The 20,520-nt window shown below is 36.9% G+C and overlaps 2 protein-coding genes across 2 annotated transcripts; both read right to left on the reverse strand.

Moving 5' to 3' along the window:
* Positions 1 to 1,315: 1,315 nt before the first annotated feature.
* LOC115426874 (eukaryotic translation initiation factor 4E-1A-like) lies at positions 1,316 to 10,048 on the reverse strand. Its single transcript, XM_030145108.1, has 7 exons — positions 9,947 to 10,048; positions 9,117 to 9,214; positions 8,934 to 9,029; positions 7,078 to 7,141; positions 4,217 to 4,330; positions 3,962 to 4,101; positions 1,316 to 2,430 (listed from the first exon to the last, which is right to left on the reverse strand). The coding sequence occupies exons 1-7, from the start codon at positions 9,968 to 9,970 to the stop codon at positions 2,316 to 2,318; spliced, it is 651 nt and encodes a 216-aa protein (XP_030000968.1). The 5' UTR covers positions 9,971 to 10,048; the 3' UTR covers positions 1,316 to 2,315.
* A 2,531-nt stretch (positions 10,049 to 12,579) lies between these two features.
* On the reverse strand, positions 12,580 to 20,133 carry LOC115426871 (alcohol dehydrogenase class-3). The gene is made up of 9 exons (XM_030145103.1): positions 20,030 to 20,133; positions 18,232 to 18,333; positions 16,219 to 16,360; positions 16,028 to 16,115; positions 15,564 to 15,783; positions 14,553 to 14,813; positions 13,278 to 13,413; positions 12,883 to 13,021; positions 12,580 to 12,772 (listed from the first exon to the last, which is right to left on the reverse strand). The coding sequence occupies exons 1-9, from the start codon at positions 20,045 to 20,047 to the stop codon at positions 12,748 to 12,750; spliced, it is 1,131 nt and encodes a 376-aa protein (XP_030000963.1). The 5' UTR covers positions 20,048 to 20,133; the 3' UTR covers positions 12,580 to 12,747.
* Positions 20,134 to 20,520: the final 387 nt, after the last annotated feature.

Raw genomic sequence — 20,520 nt, forward strand, 5'->3', positions numbered from 1 at the left:
TATAGTTGGAAGCTTGTTGCTTTATTACTGTAAATTGTTTATTATTTTGGCAAAATTATGACCAAAGTATATTTGTTATTGTTATATTTACTTTTTATATATAATAAATAAAAGTGATCAAGGATTTGGGAATTTTTATTCAGTAGTTAGGTCCTCCATTAAATGTTGGCTATAAGGCCTCCAACTACATAAGTTTTTTTGCTCCAATTCATTAAGCAATCAATATTTTGCAACAAAAATTGGCAGTCTTGTAGATAAACAGAGTATCTAAAACACCAACATCTGTTTAGAACAATAGTTTAAACAGGAACAGCACATTATCCACTTTTGCGCAAACCCTAAAAAGCAGATGTACTTTTTCAGCGGCTACGTGACTGAGCATGTTTTGCAATTTCCACATCATAAAGCCAACTCAGGCAAATTATCATACATACCATTTTAAAGCACTTTTTAATACCTACATGGAAATAGAAAATAAACATATTCATGTCATTTAGTTAAAAAAGTTACAGGTCATTCAACAGCAACATTGTTCCTACATGACCGTTTGATCTGACCCATTTATCTCCCTGTAAACACACATTTCTTCTAATTATCAGCTGTGAAACTGAATGCCAGTATAGCATTTGATCAAGTACGTTCACATCCATAAATAAAAGAGCTGATCTTGATGTGGGAAACACACCAATCAACATCACAGTCACCTAAATGGAGAGAATTTAATTGGAAAAATCTAATTCGTTATTTCATCACACCTAAAATTAAAAGTAAACAAATGAATACTCAACAGCCATGTTGGAGACTATGTAATCGCATGGATTCAGATCACGTTTTGAAAATGCTCAAATATCCAACGGTTCACTCAGCTCTTTGCGAGGTGTTGGGATATGCAATCCCAAATTCTTGTCTTGTTCTGTACCTTGGGCATTTGGAAGAATCAGTGCATAAAGAACACCGATATCTTGTCAAGATCCTTCTGGCGGCCAGAAAGAAGGCCATAACAAAGAACTGGATTAAGACTGATGCTCTGTCTTATAAACAATGGATTTCAATCATAGATGATATACTTGTCATGGAACATCTTACATATAAACTGAAGTTGAAAGAAAATCTCTGTGAAAAACTAGGGAAAATGGCTAACATTCAGAGACAAATGCGTCTATTAAGGGACCTTAATATTCTGACACCATCACAGGCTGTTCTTTTGATCGGTTTTTTTTTTCCCTACTCTCCAACCTGAGGAGACTGTTTTGTACTGTTAAAAATTGAAAAATAAAGATTGTTAAAAAAAAAAAAAAAAAAAAAAGAGCTGATCTTGAAAGAACACACTGTACACGTTTATTTACATCACTCATACATTTTCTGCAGACAGAGCAGGGTCTTGCATTCAAGGCACAGGTTAACCCTTCCAAACCATCTTCCTTTCACTTATATCGCATACATATTTAATCTGACAGTCAACTAAATCTGGAATGTAATTAAACTTTTATCAAAATGGCAGATCATGTAAACATACACCGAATAAACAAAATACTGTACAATGTCACGGTGTGGTCTATGCACTTCTGTGTTGTAAAATCTCTTTCATTTCGTTAAGCTATGTTGCACTAGTTCACTTTAACTCTACCAAGAACATGACCTAAACCAGTTCACACACTTCTTCCATATATTTTCCACTCGAATACGGTTAATGTCTCTTGTAGAAGTCTTCAAATATTGCACAAACTGTATCTGTAAATAAACACATCCAACTTCAATCCGGTAATGCTGGCAAAAAAGTGGAAATTAATAAGTTGACTAATGAAACAATACTCCACTTGACTGTTCAAATACATTAAAAAAAAAAAAAGGTTTTAGCTCCTTCCAAAACAAAGTTAAATCACAATATTTGGCAGTTACAGTATGAAGAAAATAAGCTACAGTCTAGCAAGGTAAACAAGTAAACATTTTATCTTTTAATCTCTTCACAAAAATAATTCCTATACTAAAGAGTGACTAAATTAAATTTTCCACAGATATTCAGCTAGGTCTCAAAATGGAAATAATGGGCATCAAAACATTTTTACTCCTCTTCAGCCCACCAGCACAAAAACTCAAAGCTCTTAAATTACAAAGTGCTCCAGTTGAACGGCTCATTTGTTCTAAGCTTTGGTAAAGTGGCAACGATAAAGGAAGCGCTATTATCCCCCCCCCCCCCCCCATCTCAAATGTTTGGTAGCGGATAAACATGTTAGTTACATTCATGGGGAAACTAAAGAAAATGTATTCTGACTGAAGGAAACAAAATCACAGGTGAGAATTGTGGGTAATGGTCTTCAGGCAACAAACTTGTTCTTGGTCGAGGAGCCGCTCTTTGTGGCCGTGTCTGCGTGTGACTGGTATCCGATGATTACTCTTGGCGGTACACCTAATCTCTCCTTATACACACGCCTAAAAATGGCAAAACACACACATATTGTACTGCACGTTAGGAGACAATCTGGACAAAAGGTATGGAAATATGTCGTATTCCTACAGCCATGCTAATGTTGACTGTTGTTGCAGTTTAAAGCTACGCAAGACTCTCGTCACCATTTTTTCCTAAAAATCTGTAAAACCCGAGTCATAGACTAAGTATCATGAATCCGTCAGTCTTTCCGTGATTACTCACCTGAATCTCTTCCCTCTCGAAGGACAATAACTAAGTGTACTCCACTGTAAACAAACCAATTGTTTACAGAGCCAGTAGGTCTGTTAAAGGGAAATTTCTGCCTGTTAAAGGGAAGTTTTTCCTCGCCACTGTCACCAATCACAAGTGTTTGTCCCTGGAGGATTCTGTTGGGTTTCTGTAAATTGGCTTAGTCTGGTTTTGACCAACTCTATATGTAAAGTGTCATGAGACAACTTTTGTTATGATTTGGCACAACATAAATAAAATTTCATTGATTGATAAGTCAGTCGGGCATTCTTGGAAATTTGTCGCAACATGCATTGCGGGAAGCGGAGCTTCACGCAGCCGCATTATGGCCGCAGCTAGAACAAAAATGGAAATGGCTTCATTCCCTCTTACTACTGTGGCTGCATGAAGCGCCACTTCCCACAATGCACGTCGCGACAAATTTCCAAAAATGCCTGACTGACCTACTGGCGCCATTTGTAAACAAATGGTTTGTTTATGGTGGAGTACACTTCAAAATTGTTCACCGTGACAGAAGAGATTCAGGTGAGTAATCACAGAAATACTTAGGGATTTATGAAACTTGGGCTGTGACTCGGCTTTTACAGATCTGATGAAAAATTGGTGACGAAAGTCTTACGCAGCTTTACAGGTGTGTCAGAATATATTTTCAATGCATTTAGCCCTGAAGCATTCACTGACTTCAGAGACACAGCTCTAATGTCCGACTGTCCAGGTTAACAAGCAGTTACAAACTCAGATCTGTCACATCAACTACTGGTCTTTCTCCAGTACACGTGTAAAAATGTGCTTAAACTACTAACAGAAGTTCTCATCAGTACATTAAATGAGGTGTCCCTAAACTTTGACCACCACAGCCCACCCAAATGCTCCACTGAATAACACAGGAAATCATTCCTGCCTGTGGACATCAGACTGTTTAATTCCTCATTATAACCCAAGGGTCACCTATCCTGGTCCTCGAGGGCTGGTCCCTCTTCCAACACACCCGATTCAAATCATAAGCCTGTAATCAAGTTCTGCAGAAGCCTGATAACGACCGTCAGGTTTGCTGAAGAGGGAAACATCTAAAACATGCAGGACAGTAGCTCTCAAGGACCAGGGTTGTGACCCCTGCTCTAGAGCTTTATATACACATTTATTTTTTCTTTTTTGTTTTATTAATCATTTCTTACTATTTTTCATTTCACTTAAATGAAGCAACTGTGATACAATAATTCTCCCCTGAGATTAATAAAGTATTCTGATTATGCTTTTAAAAAAAAAAAAGGGTCTTTAGCTCACCCTATGTGTGTAATGGCCTCTTTGTTCTCATAGTCTGTGGTCCATATTGCTATTTTATCTCCTTTGGCTCGGACATTAATGACGGCCCCGCACACGTCATCGCTGTAGTCGTCAAAAGCTTCGCCCACAAGACACAAGAGCTGCGGGAAAATAAGACGGATTATAACTTTGTTTTGTTCAGTTCTAAGTCTATGTAACAACTGGGAAAAGGTTCAAGGTTGAAGGCTAAAGAACCAAAACTTGGGCTGAACGTACGGTCTCTAACCAGAACCGGTCCAGGTCACATTTTCGCTGCTGCTTGGACAGAGTTATCAGCCAGCGGCCGCCTCGTCGGTTTCGTTCATCCTCCCACATGGGCTCAATGCCATCCTGGGTGGAAACACACGTCGAGCCCAACAAAATTAACAAGTTCATTCAAGATAGAAGAGAAACACATGGTTAGCAGCTGAAAATGTAAAGCAAGATTAAAAACCTCCTAACTCCTTTTTGGATTATACACCTATACTTATGAAATCATGAGCTCATCGTCTGCTCTATGTTCAGGCTTGAATGCAACACTGTAATAATCTGGGTGTGGTTATTTACTGTCTGCTCTGCAACAATGTGTTCACGCCAAACACGTCAGGTGAGTTTAGTAAAGCCAGATCCATTTGTTTTAGCAAGGAGCCAACAACTGGAGAAAGGCCCGACTCAACTCCGTCATTTTAGGAATAGTTGAATGCCAAATGGAAAAGCCTTGGCATGAAAACGGCTGCACGTCAAAAGAAAAAACACTAGTCAAGCAGGTGACTCAATGCAAGCTCCAAATGTTTCATGGCTCAGATGACGTTTCATGCAACGTCAATAGTAAAACCCAAATTGAAGCAAGAGAGAAAACTACTGAGTGAAACAGCCAACCAACAGTAGTCTCCAAAGAACTACTTCCTGTTAGTCAGAATGAAATTTCAACAAATGATGATGCATTTGGCTGTTTGGTTGCCAGTAAAGCTCAACATGCCAACAGCACTGAATACTAACTATTTTTTTCCTCACTTCTTTGCCAGGATAGCAGTTTACATGCACAAAATACTGTGGCTTTTGCGCCGATTCTGAAGCAGTCATGAACAGCTGTCTCCGTGGCAAATGGAAACAAATATCCTATTATGATTCCTTGCACGCAGCTGTGCAAGCCCTGATTAAAAAGTTGTTCCACTTGTGAACACTGTCAACACAGCCTCCATCTTTCATGCCATCAAACACGTCATTGAAAAAGGTCAGATTTTTAATGTTTGGTCATATCAAAAAAACCTAAGGAGATCCAGAATTACAAGAACATGTGATCCTCCTTCTGGACAAATATGTAGACCTTTATTTGGAGCAGAAGAGATCTTCAACTCTGCCTCAGCTGACTTAAATGTAGGCTTTTTTTTTTTTTTAAACATGGTCAGCTAATTTTTATGTTGCAGTGGGAGGAGATTTCTGTTTATGGCAGCTTTTATGTGTGATTACCACATATTGTAAGTCTGAAAAAGTACAAAAATTGTTTAAAAAAAACAAAAAAAAACAAACACACTTGTGGTTAACCCAATCCTTAGTTTTTTTTTTATTTCTTACTTTGGGTTGGGTGAAGAACACACATTACTAGTGATGTTGATGAACTAGTCAACCTAAATTGCTTGATTAATTGACGTAATGAAGAGTCAAAATGTCCATGCCTAGTCTCAACCTGTGATAAAAGCCACAATAGATACGTTTTCTGAAAGTGCTGTATACATGTCAACAGAACCTTCGCAAAACTAGAATATCAGCATATACCACGTGTCATGAGAAAATGTTCCATTTGGAACAATTCAACATATTCAAACAGATTTTTTTTTTTTTTTACATTAAACCTACAAATTCAGAATATTGTCATTCGGATACTAGTGAGGCATTAGTGTACATGTTAACATGCGACACATTACAAGAAACTTACAAATACATGTAGACTTGTGAGCAGCATGCTCCTTCCTCTGATGTTTAACTGCAGACAGTAACTCATTAAAATAAGTGTTTTTGTCTGTGAGCACAACACAGAACAGTGTAGATGTGCCGCTAGTAAGAATTAGAACAACCAATTCTGTCTCCGTAAACTCCTTCATAAACTCTTTGTGACCCCCACGTAAGATTAAAGCAGTGCAGTGAACTGAAGCAAGATTTGCCCCAAGTCAGTGGGATGAATTGTATTTTGGTTTCCTTTAAAGATCCAAGTATGACTGATCAAGCAACATAACAAATCACCAGAACTGTCCAATGAATGGATAATCAGGCCGTGGCACTGTGTAAAATGATACTGGCTTACAACATTTGTACAGATGTTTATGTGTAAACTGTGCGTTTGAAATGGACTGGCCCTATAAGGCACCAAAAATCGTGTTTTTTTTTAACCCCTTTTCATCTGAGAAATCGGATAATATGACACAGCCCTGACTGCAACTGCATTCTGGAGTTGCATCTAAGGGCTCATTTATGCTCTACTTTAAAGTCACAGGCGGATAAGGACAAAGCGTTCAGTTCGTCCCCTGCGTACATTACATACATTATTCTGTCCGTTTTCCGGGAGCTTGCAGATGCATACCTGGACAGTGAATACGGAGCGATGCCACCGGGAATTGTGGAGGTAGTCTTGAGATTTGAACAGAATAATTTCCATAAATAGCGGAACCTTTCAAAGAGCGACTGTGTGAGTTAGTGAAAAACTACCGACATATTTATGACAACTACCCTTCTGGATATCAACATTAGTAAAATTCTTTCGTTGTCACCATGTTTGTCATTATTGACTTTTTTCTTCTTAAAAAAACCTTACTCTTCTTCGTGGTATTCGGCCAGTACAGTACTTAAGAACAGCGCCCTCTGGTGAATTGATTGAGAAACGCTCATTCCAATGTACAGGACTCATGAAAGTATGAAGGCAGTGACGCATGACAATGTTAGAAATGGACGAACCTGTTTACATATATAAAGCAAATATAAATGAGCCTTTAATCCTCCTAATCAACATGAAACACCTAACAAGCAAAGCTACAACAATTCACTGACTTAGGTTTTAATGTTCAATATTGGAAGTAACAACATGGTGATGATGGAACTCTTACCTTAAACAATGAGTAGTCGCAACCGGACATCAAATTACTTGACAGCTGAATGTGATTGTATAATCTATAAGGAAGACAAAAACCACATCAACATAAATCCTTCTTTAAACATGAGATTCAGCATCAGGGAGTTTGTTATTTCAACTGCCATATGACACCGTCTTGTTGACAGAGGCTCATAAAGAAAGTGATGACTGTTCCACAATTTTACTGTGTAAGCACTGGCACAGGTGTATTTATCACAGCAGAAGATGAGGTCAGGACACCAAATTAAAAAGGTTGAGAATTAATTTCCAAACTATACATCACTTTTGAAATAATCTGTGCATATTTGTTTTTCTCTAGAACTTCTCAGGTACTAGTATTTTCAGTTTAAGAATTTAAAATTACTTTTCCACCACTGGTATCGACATGACACACTTCTTGTTGGCATGGCCTTTCTGTAGTGTCCACTGGATGAAAGCAGTGAGCATCAGATCCTATTTGAACCTCTTTCTGGTACACTTTGGCTAAGGTTCAAAGTGAGCCAAAGCCATACTACAGGAGGTGACAAAGTCATCCAAATCACAGACTGGTCGATACAGTCGTGGAAAAAATTATTAGACCACCCCTTGTTTTCTTCAACTTCTTCAATTTAATGCCTGGTACTACTAAAGGTACATGTGTTTGGACCAATATAATGACAACAACAAAAACAGGTCATATGAGTTTAAGAGCTGATATCAACCCATTTTCCATGGTTTTCTTGATAATAACCAAAATCACTTTAGTTCTAACATCAGTAGCTACGGCATTGTACTACCAAAAACAGTGCTTTTAGGCATTCCATGTTTTCTTTTCTGTCTGTTTTAGTCACATGATGCACACAAGAGTTACTGCTTGATTATATAACCATTGTTTTTGATGGCTTTTGATGGTTTAATAATTTTTTCCGCAGCTGTATTTGTATTAAGTTGCAGCATGGGATTTCTTTTTGCCCTCATTAAAAATCAACAATAGGTTTCAAGTCTACACAACTATATTTCACTTGAAGACACATCACTTGCACATCATACATTAAAGGTACTTCCTCTTCCACTGTTGCATAACTTGTAGCTGCAGTCATGCATAAAACATCACAAAAGTCACATTGTGCAGCTGTAACAAACCACAGTAAAGGAGTACTGTACCAGCAGATAAAATGCAATGTGGTCAAGGCTATCCTGAGCTAAGCTGTGCCATGATTTATGATTAGTCATGTTAATGCCAGCAGTGGAAGAGTTACAAAATTTTGCATTCTCTAGGATCAAATCATTTGGGCAACTCCTTTCTTAACTAGGTGCAGGACACAGCATGATTAAACAGCTTTGTTCCTGTCACTGTCACTGAGCTCGATAAGAAATAGTGATATTGCACTTTATTAACTTATTTTAGTTATTTATTCTATTTCTTTGCTCTATTTATTATTATTGTGACTTCAAATTGTTAAATTTTATGTTCTTATCCTGGTTTTTATCCCAGACAGTTTTCATCTTCTCTGGGTTTTTAATTGTGTTTTATTGCATCTTGTTTTGTTTTTTTTTTAATTTATTTGATATTATTTATTCATTTTATTCTTTTACTTATCCATGCAGCTATACTGATGAATGGTGGAACACTGACCACTTTTTGTCCTGTCTGGAAGCTCGATCAAGTACCTGCCTAACAGGTTCAATGTATGTCTTGCTGTAACGCCAAAAGCAATCACCTTGTCTGCAAAACAAATCTACCCACGGGTATAAATAAAGTAATTTTGAACCTTTAACTAATACATCTAGTTTCATTGAATTCTACAAAATGACACAGCAAACACCATAAAAAAAAAAAAACATGCTTACGCCCAGAAGTCTTCCACTGTGTCAAACTTGGAAATGAGACGAAGATTTGCCTGCCATGTCTTGCTTTTGTCATTCTTGAAAAACCAAAGAGCCCACCTGCAAATGAGAAAGGAGTTGTGCTTTTTCTGCGGCTCACAGACAATAACTTTGATTGGAAGGAATGCAAAAACGTTGTGATCTTACTTGTTTTGCAGTGGATGCTTGATGTATACATTGGGACTCACAACTTTCTGAGTTGCTTTTTCAGATTTTTCCTTTTCAGGATTTCCAGCAACTGCCACCTAAAAATACCACAAGAAACACAAAACAAAGCATGTCTGCCTATTTGCATTTGAAGAGAGAGACTGTCAGGCAAAAAATAAACATGTCTGCTGAGATGAGCCAACACCTCATTCCGAGAGATTTTTCCACACGAGTGAGGTTAGAGATAAAACAAAGGGAGTATTCTTAGTTAGCATCGAACACCTCATACCTCCCTTTAAATGTGCATGTCTTCATAAGTATTTTTATTGATAAGCAGTCACGTTACGCTACCTGGCGACGTTCCCACTTGCTTTAATGTCTGTAAACTTAACCAGCAGGGGTTTAAATGTCTAGTAGAGGGTTGACAGGTTATAACTTGGCACCATCTGCTTGTTCTCATTCATTCAAAGTTCATCTCAGGGCAACGTTAGCTAATGTTAGTAACTGACACACGTCCACATGCAAACCAAATACTGACCGCTACCATGTTTGAACAGACCATGCATTGACGCCAATTTAGGGACAATTTTATTAGAAGTAAAGCTCTCAAACAACCATAACATTAATGGTCAATCAGTGACTACAATGCTAAATTGTTTGCTAGCTGTTTGGCTAGCGAGTAGCATCAGTTATAGCTAGCAGTAAGTTTCATGCTAATGCTAACCGTCACTGGCTTTGGTTTTTCATCGTTTCACTGAAAATGAGTTCGCATTCTGTGGCTGAAGCTCCTACCTAGTGGTTTAGTTAACAGTGTGTTGCAGTACACTCACCACCACCACCAGAGCGGTCGCCATCTTCTGAAAATCACTTTTAGTTTTTTAACGTGTGTTTAAATAGCTGATTGAGCCATCTGGAACAAACTACCACGCATGCGCACGGCGGATAGCTATTGATCAACTGTTTTATTTATTTTCATTTTTTTTTTATTTTCAACTTTTTTTCCTCTGTTCTGTACAAAATAAATATTTTAAAAAAAACTTTAAATAATTAAAATTAAAAATAGATGTTTTTGTTTTGTTTTTTTTTTCCCCCAATGCTTTTATTCATACTTTTTCCCCCATTCATTCACGTATTTGCAAACTGCTTAACCCAGGGGTGTCAAACTCATTTTAGTTCAGGGGCCACATTCAGCTAAATTTGATCTGAAGTGGGCCGGACCAGTAAAATAATAACATAATAATATATAAATGATGTCAACTCCAAACTTTTCTCTATGTTTAAGAGCGGAAAAAGTAAATTTGCATTATGAAAAGGTTTACATCTACAAACTATCCTTTCAAAAGATGTGAATAACATGAACATACGGAAAAAATGACTGTAATTTTAACAATATTCTGCCTCAGTTGATCATTTTACGTATGTACATTATAACGTACAGATCACAGTGGATCAACAAAGACACAAAACATTTAAAATAACAGACAGAATCTTGTTAAAATTGTACTTCTCTTAAGACATTTCAGGTTGTTTGTGTTTGTTCAGGTTATTCACATTTTCTGCGAAATTATTCTTTGTTTTAGTGGAAATACATGAAAATATTTACCTTTACAAAGAGAAACATTTGGAGTTGTCATTATTTATGTTATTATGATAGTGCTTTACTGGTCCTGCTCACTTGAGATTGAAATGTTCTGAATGTGGAGCCCGAACTAAAAGGATTGTTAATATCTTCAGTGTAATTTTTGCATTTCACAAATTCATCCCAAGGGATGGACTGGACCCTTTGGCAGGCCAGATTTGGCCACATGTTTGAGACCCCGGGCTTAACCCTTCTCCAGTGGGTTGCAGGTCTTATCATGTCTTACTTGGAATTATGCTTTTTCCTCTAATCAAATCAGATCCACATGCAACTAAAACCATACATGTCAGAAAATGTGCTATGTTTATTAGATGATAGTGGCATATTTGCAGACAACATATAAGATGTGTCAGTCTCAGGTACTTGAGGTAGTACTTCTGATGCTCAATTCAGTCATCACACACTAAATTAAGGTGATTGAAGGGTCAGTTCATCTCAGGTGTGTGTAAGATGTTAATTCAGTCCTTCTCCCATTCTAACATCCAGACTCAGCCTCAGTGGGAAGGTTTAGGGGTTCCATCATAGCCCACAGATTGAGGCACTGCATTATTAAATCTGTCAGATTCAGAATTATACATATGAAGATCCTTCATAGAGTATGTATCCCTTGACCCGTCAGGATGACACAAGACTCAGGCTCCTCTGACTTCTGCTGATATGACTGTGTTGGAACTTCCTTTTATATGTTATTCCACTGTCCTGTACTTAAGTCCTTTTCCTTTCAAATTCAACAACTAGACATAGATGTTTCTCTTTGTCCTGATGTTTGTTGGGAACGGGGCTGGACAGTTGGGGTCAAAAAAAAAGGTAGGAAAACAGCCAACCTTGCATTTTTGGCAGCTAAAAATGACATTAAATTGGAATATTAGGACGCCAAAGTGTTAGAAATATAGAAATGTGAGTTTTTGGAACTTTTGTTAAGGAACATTTAACTGATATTAGTGATGAATATGATATAAGTGGTATTAACAGGGGTAAAGTTTAGAAGAGTGTTTCTATACTGTAACTTAGCAGACATAAATAAATGCAAGACTGCCCTGTGAAAGTATGCTGGGAATTAGTTTTTTTTTTTAAGGTTAAGAATTATTGAAATGAAATGCTAATGTATTTGTGTTGATAATGTGTTATATGTGCCCCTCCTCTGGGGTACTGAATTGTTGGCACATCATGTTGTAAAAAACACATTATTGCATTTGATGTTAAGTAATTTGTTGGTGCTATACTTTGTGCTTGATATCAGTTGTAGTTGTCTAGGTTGTCAGCTGATTTCCAAGGATGTATTCTAAATTCCCCAAAACATAAGACAAATTTCATCCTGTTATCGTAAATTTAACTGTAGAAAACCATTGAACTCAAGTATCATTAGCAAATATTAACCACTCTTACTGAAATATGGGCTTATTTTATTCACCAGTGTTTATGCATACAGAGTATTTTATAATCTGCAAGCTATAGATATCTGATCTGATAAAAATGCTGTTCTCGGTGATTAACAGGAAGTTGTGTCAGCGGATGATAGTGAATGTAAATGCACAGCACTGTTCTAAGGTGAGGCCTCTGATCGTATCAGGGTTTGGCGTGCTCTACGAAAGCCTGTGTCCTTATCATAATTAGATTAAAGCACAAAATAACACTATGGATTTCCATTTACTGCGAATATTCACTTCATGAGACATCCATTAAATACAAATGTAGTGAATGTCTTCGTACATTAAACTAAGCATTTGTTGCTTTGTAAAAGGAGGCTTGGAGTTGAATGTTCTTAAGTTTTCCAAATCCATAAAATCTCTCAGTATGAGCCACAAAATTAATCACACACTAACGCACACTTTGAAAAACATTTATCAGATTCTTTAGCTTCCAACATAGATTCCTGATGTTAATTACAAAATATCTAATACTGAAAGGGTGTTATCACAGAGATAAGTACTACAGCTAAAGACGAATCTTGGTTAAAGGCTGGATGTGAAGGACGGAACAGCTTTAGGCACATCAGAAAGTCAGCACTGTGCGGATACTGCAATGGAAAAAAAAAAAAAATTACATGAGAAGATGAAATCATCGAAATAGCAGCAACAGGAAAATGTAAAGATATAAATCACAAATGTCACAAACTGTTTTTCTCACCTCTTTCCTGCATGCATGAGGTCAAACCCTTCGTTAATCTTGTCAAAAGGCAGAGTGTGGGTAACAAACTCGTCCACCTTCAGCTTCTTATTCATGTAGTCTTCCACCAGTTTAGGGACACTCTCCACACTCTTCCAGCCTGAATACGAGCATCAAACACAATTCAAGACATTTCTGTGAAATGAAAAATACATAAGTAGCAAATACCAATTTCCATCTCTATAGTAGTGATTGTCTCGAATAAAACACTACATCATATTCACTGTTATTATCCAAGAGTTAAATTAACATTAGGTTTTATTTCACTCTGAAAGTTTCCAGTTTTGGGTGAATAAGTACAAAGGGTGTCGAGTTCTCAGAAACTGCATGTGGTTCACATAATAATGAGCACTGACCTCCAAAGGCTGTGCCTCTCCACACTCGGCCTGTGACCAGCTGGAATGGTCTTGTTGAGATCTCCTGCCCAGCTCCGGCTACACCGATGATAACCGACTCACCCCAACCTTTGTGGCATGCCTCCAGAGCAGCTCTCTGAAATCACACGCCGACAGTTACTTTTAATGAAGAATGTTTCCTGACCTGCTGTGTGATCTGAAAAAACCAGCAATATGAATAGAATAATCTAATATAAGAATATCTAATATAAGAATCTATATTATAGAAGGCAAGTGGACTCTATGTGTGTCTCGGTTATTCTTTCTCGGTTCATTTAACTGCTTGTGGGTAAAAACTGTATTTGAGTGTGTTTTTGATTTATGTTTCTAATACAGGGTGGGGAAGCAAAATTTACAATGAACATTTAGTTGTTTTTTCTCAGCAGGCACTACGTCAATTGTTTTGAAACCAAACATATATTGATGTCATAATCATACCTATGAGGGCCGTTCAATAAGTTCATGGCCTCACCCAGAACAGAACAACACAGACTGATAATTTATATTTTATTTTTCAACATAATCTCCATTTACAGCAATGCACTTGGTCCATCGATGTTCAAGCATCACTATCCCATCACGAAAGAATGTAACATCCTGTATTATAACAACCAGTATTTCTGGGTGAGGCCATGAACTTATTGAACAGCCCTCGTAACACTATTATCCATACCTTTTCAGAAACTTTTGCCCATATGAGTAATCAGGAAAGCAAACGTCAAAGAGTGTGTGATTTGCTGAATGCACTCGTCACACCAAAGGAGATTTCACAAATAGTTGGAGTGTCCATAAAGACTGTTTATAATGGAAAGAAGAGAACGACTATGAGCAAAACTATTACGAGAAAGTCTGGAAGTGGAGGAAGCAACAAAAAACATACCAAAGCTTTTATTAAAGCTCTCAAATCCAAAATCCTAAAGGATCCAACCAAACCCATGAGAAAAATGGCAATTGAACTTGAGGTAGACAACAAGACCGTTAGAAATGCAGTAAAATATGATTTGAAGATTTAAAATCTCATGACTTTCAATAAATTAATTGGTCATACACTGTCTTTCAATCCCTGCCTCAAAATATTGTAAATTTTGCTTCCCCACCCTGTATGTTCTTAAAATCTGCTCTGAATCCTCTCTGTGCACCAACACCCTAACCAATAAACTAAATACGAAACTAAAAGAACACTACTGACTTGTTACTTCACCTTAAAAACATGCAAAACCACAAAGTAAATCTTACCATGACATGCACATTTCCGATACACTCAAAGGAGTAATCCACTCCCCCGTCGGTCATCTCCACCAGCACTTCCTGAATGGGCTTGTTGTGCTCCTTGGAATTCACACACTCAGTGGCTCCAAACTCCTTGGCTTTCTCAAACTTCTCAGGGTTGATGTCGACACCAATAATCCTGGTTGCCCCGGCAGCTTTGCAGCCCATGATAACAGCCAAGCCAACAGCTCCAAGGCCAAATATGGCACATGTGGAGCCAGGCTCAACCTGAACAGAATTCACAATAGAAAACTTAAAATTGTTATGCACGAACCTTATTCCAAAGAATACCACAACAACAAAATCTTCCCACTAAACTGTTTCCATCCAACACTCCACTAATATTCTTATTTCCATGCAACCATGTATACACAGTTTTCCATCACGTGTGAACTTCTCTGACTGTGCAAACACATCCTATTTCTACCCATCATATCTATCCACAGCTTTAATTTTTAATTCTAATTCTTTATTTCTATAAATATTTATACAAATACCAAATTTCTTATATTTCACTTCTCACTTGTCTGTGGTTTTTTGTCTATTTCTCTGCAATTGTTTGTATGTTGCTGCTGTTAACTGAAATTTCCCCACTGTGGGATAAATAAAGTCAATGAAGTTACGTCTCTTTCAAAATGCTGGAAAGTGTGTTTCTTTTTCTTGTGCGATAGCTGGTTTGTGTACAATGCACTGAGGCTGACTACAACCATGAACTTGCACTGTATTGCAAACTGCATTAAAAACCCTGTAAAACCTGAACAATATTAGCATATCCCACATATTTAAATTGAAAATGTACCATTCAAATTCAGAGTAAACAAAACAGAATTTGCTGTGTACATAACTCACATCGAACTCTGAATATTCTGTCACATTGGGCATAACAGAATAATATTACATGCAAGTATACTTGTAGGTGCTACAATTACAGTGACTGGTTTGCAGGAAGAGATTTGCCCTGGAGTCTCCATCACCCACCTTGGCAGTGTTAATAGCAGCTCCGTAACCTGTGGAAATACCACATCCAAGAAGGCACACCTTATCCAGAGCTGCCTTATCATTCACTTTGGCCAGAGAGATGTCAGCAACGACAGTGTACTCTGAAAAAGTGCTGGTCCCCATGAAGTGAAACACTTGCTTTCCCTTGCAAGTGAAACGTGATGTCTTATCAGGGAGCAGACCTTGGCCCTGGGTTACCCTGCAGGGCGAAGCACAGGGGAAAAGGGGATTTCTTTTCATGTGTGGATGATGAAATTCAGTTGCTCAAATTAATCATGACTGAGCTTTGATTTGGATGCCCTGAAGTCTGGCTCCTGAGGCTGTGAGTTGAAGTACTGGGGCTTCGACTTCTGCCACAGAGGCATTTTAAACTTTCACTTTTAATGACAGGATCTGACATTCTCACTAATTAAACACAGCATAAAGTAATCTGACAACATTACCTAATTTTCTGGCATAGGTTGGTCTTAGGATTTTTGCAAAATTTGCATTCACCACACTGAGGCACATACAACGGGATAACGGTATCACCTTGAAGAGAATCAAAAATAGCAAAACATGGAGAGGACATTAATAGTAATGCATAGACATTGCATATTACATCTTGTATTGCATACTTCTGGCTAATCTTTACCTGGCTTGAACTTGGTGACACCCTCACCGACACTCTCCACTGTTCCAGCACCTTCGTGACCCAAGATGACTGGGAAAAGTCCCTCGGGGTCACTTCCGCTCAGGGTGTATGCATCTGTGTGACACACACCTGTAGCAAAGAGCTGAGAAAAAACAGTGTGGATTCAGAGTGACGTTCACAGCCCTAGGCCAGATTATTGTCCTCATTAACATCATGTTAGTCTACTTTTAGTTCCATGGGAAGGTGCAGAGTAAAAGGAAATGCAATGAGTGTACTGGCCTTAACCCATAAAGACCCAAACAGCCACTGGGAACCAAATTATCTACTGATCTAAAACATTTAACACCAGCTGATCCACTTATTCTATAATACATGTAAATTATTGGTATAAAATGCAGTTTGTCATCTTTTCATGTCCAACCCATGGAGTTGGACAAATGACACTGGATGGAGACACATGCTTTTATGTTCAGTTAATGATATATTTTTCTGAAAAAGTCACATTTTCTCCAGTATTCTCTGTTTTTTATATAATAACCTTTTAATTTACCCTGAGCTTTAATGAACATCTACATCAGGGGTGTCCAATCCTGGTCCTCGAGCGCTACTATCCTGCATGTTTTAGATGTTTCCCTCTCCCAGTGCACCTGACGGTCGTTATCAGGCTTATGCGGAGCTAGCTGATAGGCTTATCATTTGAATCAAGTGTGTTGAAATAGGGAGACATCTAAAAAATGCAGGGTAGTAGCTCACAAGAACCAGGATTTGGACATCTCTGATCTACATGATCAGTAAACAGGGTTCATACACATTTTTCAAGTTCAAATTCAAGTACTTTTCAAGCATTTTTAAGGGTCATTTTCAAATTTTTCCAGTACAGCACCTTATCACTGGAGTAAAACACATATCTATAGGAATACATATACTCATGATTATTTTTGTCACTTTTTTATCACATTGATGTTCATCGTATGATGCTATAAACATCTAAAATTATCCTTCATAATAGTAAGTTTAGAAATTAAAGGAGAACACAAAGGTTCATCCAAAAAAAAAGGGAGGCCACTTGGCGTTCTTCAGACACAAACGCACTGAGTCAAAAATTAAGATAAAAATGTACCTGAAGTCAACCTGTGAATTTTCTTTTTGACATAAAATTGTATTTTTCCAAATGTATCACCTCTATGTAAGTAGCTTTGGCTTGGCATCTAACCTGGCAGAGTTAATATTGTAAATAAATAAACAAATCACATCACAGAGCTATAATTGCAAGCACTTTAACTAAAATTCAAGCACTTTCCAGACCTTGAAAACAACATTGAAATGCAAGCATTTTCAAGGATTTCAAGCCCCCATATGAACCCTGAGTGAATTAAATATACAAAAATACATGATTTATACTGAAAAATGCAAAAATACAGATGATAATATTGCAATAAATGGTGATAAAGTACTTAAGAAAGGTTAAACAGACAGAAAAATTCATTGGGAACTGCTACAAAAGTAGTACTGGGTTTTTATGGGTTAAGGTGAGGTTTTACCAGCTGAAATTATCTTAGGCATTTCCTTTTTTTCCACAATATTTTTTTTATTGGTATTCAAGTTTCATAATGAAATGTAAACGAAATAAATAATAATATGCATAAAAAAGATGAATCAAAACAACACAAACACCCATACACACACCCATTCACACCAGGTAAACTTGCACTAAAATATATATATACATTTATAAATAACACACGTACATATATTCTTATAAACACATATACATAAAAACAAAATTAAAATATAGCAGTCATAATAATAAAAAATAAAACAGTAATAATTTGGATATCCAGATACCATAATGTTAATATAAGGTTCCCGTAATTGTACAAATTCCTTCATTTTTCCGTTGATAACATAAGTCAGTCTTTCCAGTACGATGATGCATTCTGATAGTTCTTTTATCCATTGCTTTATAGAAGGAGCTTATCTTAGGTATTTCTAATTTGGAGGACACTGGTTTACCTTGATGCGAACTTCATGGGCCTTCGGTGGGGCCACCTCCACCTCTTCAATGGACAGAGGTTTCCCAGGTTCCCAGGCGACAGCAGCCTTACACTTGATCACCTTCCGCAAAAAACAGTTTAATTATCAACACAATGTAAAAATGTGCTTCAACTGCAGCCACGGGTTTAATATTAAAACTCTTACTGGAGCTTGAATGGTACATTGTTCTTTGGTTCTGCTCTACTTAACATATTGCGCAGAAATATGGGGAAATGCAGGAAAAACTAGCAGGCTACAGATACATTAGTAAAATTACAAAAAAAGAGCTATCAGAATAATTAATAAAGTAGAATATTTTTAAGCAACTTATAATTTATTTATTCAACGTAAAACCTTAAAATTGCAGGAAATTGTATATATTAACCCTTTCATGCACAAATTATGAGAACCTTAATCAAAATTTTTTCCTGAGTGTTTTTATTCCTCTTTAGGCATGAAAAAACAATGCGAGAGAAAATTTTCTTCTGAAAAATTAAAAAAAAAAAAAAAAAACATTAAAAAAATAATAATATATATATTAAAAAAAAATTCTTATGAACCTATTTTTCTTGAAATTGCAAAAAATGTCCACTCAGCTGACACCACACATTTAATTTTTGATGCACAGAAACATGTATTTACTAATAAATTGTGTGAAAACTATGGGGAGGGCTTGTGATTCTGGGGGTTTATGCTCAGGAGAGATCTACATAATGTTATCAATTCATGTCAGAAAAGATATGTAATGTCTTAAAACTTTAATAAAGATATGTGTTAAAAAAAAAAAAAAAAAAAAAGAACAACAGAATCCATGAATATACAAGGGAACAGCTGTAGAATAGCTGTCCACTGCAGTGACCACTGTGCATGAAAGGGTTAAAATATTAGAGATGATTTATGAAGTAAAAAATAATATTGTTCCACATACATTTCAAGATTTCTTTGAATTAAGAGAGAGTAACTATGATTTAAGAGGTCTTCATATATTTGAATGGACTAAAGTGAGGACAAAAGTGAAGTCCAGATGTATTTGGGTTGTAGGTGTGAAATTATGGACTGGACTTGATGATGAAATTAAGTTGTTCACTTCTCTGATAAAGTTTTAAAAATGCCTTAAGTATAAAATCAATCAGGAATATTAAATTGAGATGGTACATGTGTTTTTGTTGTTACTGATTCTTTTATTATAATGAGAATGTTCAATGGTGTACACGTTTAATTTAATGTAAACAGTGTATCAGGTGACAAGGATAGACAAAAAATATGCTATTTCTTCTAGCCTATTCCTTTTTTTATTTTTTTGTTAATTGTGGTTGTTGTACTGTGTGCAGCAATTAATGTACAAACCAAAAATAACCACTCATTCAAATCTGCTGAATGATGATGACCTTTGAACTGCTGATGCTTGTGCAAGGCCATCTGGTCGTCTGATTTGTTAGCATAAAATATCGCTAATAATAGAGCATTTTACTGTTTCTGAAGCTAAATGGCGCTTTAAGGCCCCCCCAGGTGCAGTTTTTATCTTCTGTGCGTGTATCAAAGCATGCACACACACACAGAATGTGCAGGATTTGCTTTGCACAAAGTTTTAAAGGTATTTGCGCCTGACTGAACACTGGCTCTTTGTACTTTTCCGTTAGTCGCCGGTGCACACATGCGACTTGTCAGACACTTTATTTTACGTTACATGACGGATTACAAACCCCTAAACGGAATAAACAGCAATGCACGAACGCTAAAGTGATATTTTATGTGCGTTTTCCAGAAAAGCACTTACTTTCCCAGCTGTCTCCATGTTCGTCACTTCACCACGACAGGAGGAGGTGGCAGTCCGCGACCGGAAAGGAGTAACCGTCTGGACCAATCAGGAGTGAGAACGAGACGCTTACGTATGACGTAAGACGCACAGCAAAAATCTAAACCGCTTCACTGGAGCTTGACAATAAATTCGTTTCCAATTCCAAATAAAGAATATAACTACGTATTCAAAGCGATCCCTAATGGTATTGTCTTACTCATGAAAAATCATCTTCGTTATCTAACATCACAGACAAATAAACCTTGTTTACTGATTAACGGCATTAATATTTTTAGCTCGAGCTGGAATAACAAACATATACGTAATGCATTGAATGAAAAGAAGAAAATCTCCTCCAGAGGTAAAGAAGTATGGAATTCAACTTTTTCTAACACTGAGTGGTCAAAAGCATGGTCATAACCATATAAATACTGTATTACAAACAAAATTAGAATTTTACATTTCAAAAT

Source organism: Sphaeramia orbicularis, chromosome 10 (assembly GCF_902148855.1).
Source record: "Sphaeramia orbicularis chromosome 10, fSphaOr1.1, whole genome shotgun sequence".
Taxonomy (NCBI): domain Eukaryota; kingdom Metazoa; phylum Chordata; class Actinopteri; order Kurtiformes; family Apogonidae; genus Sphaeramia; species Sphaeramia orbicularis.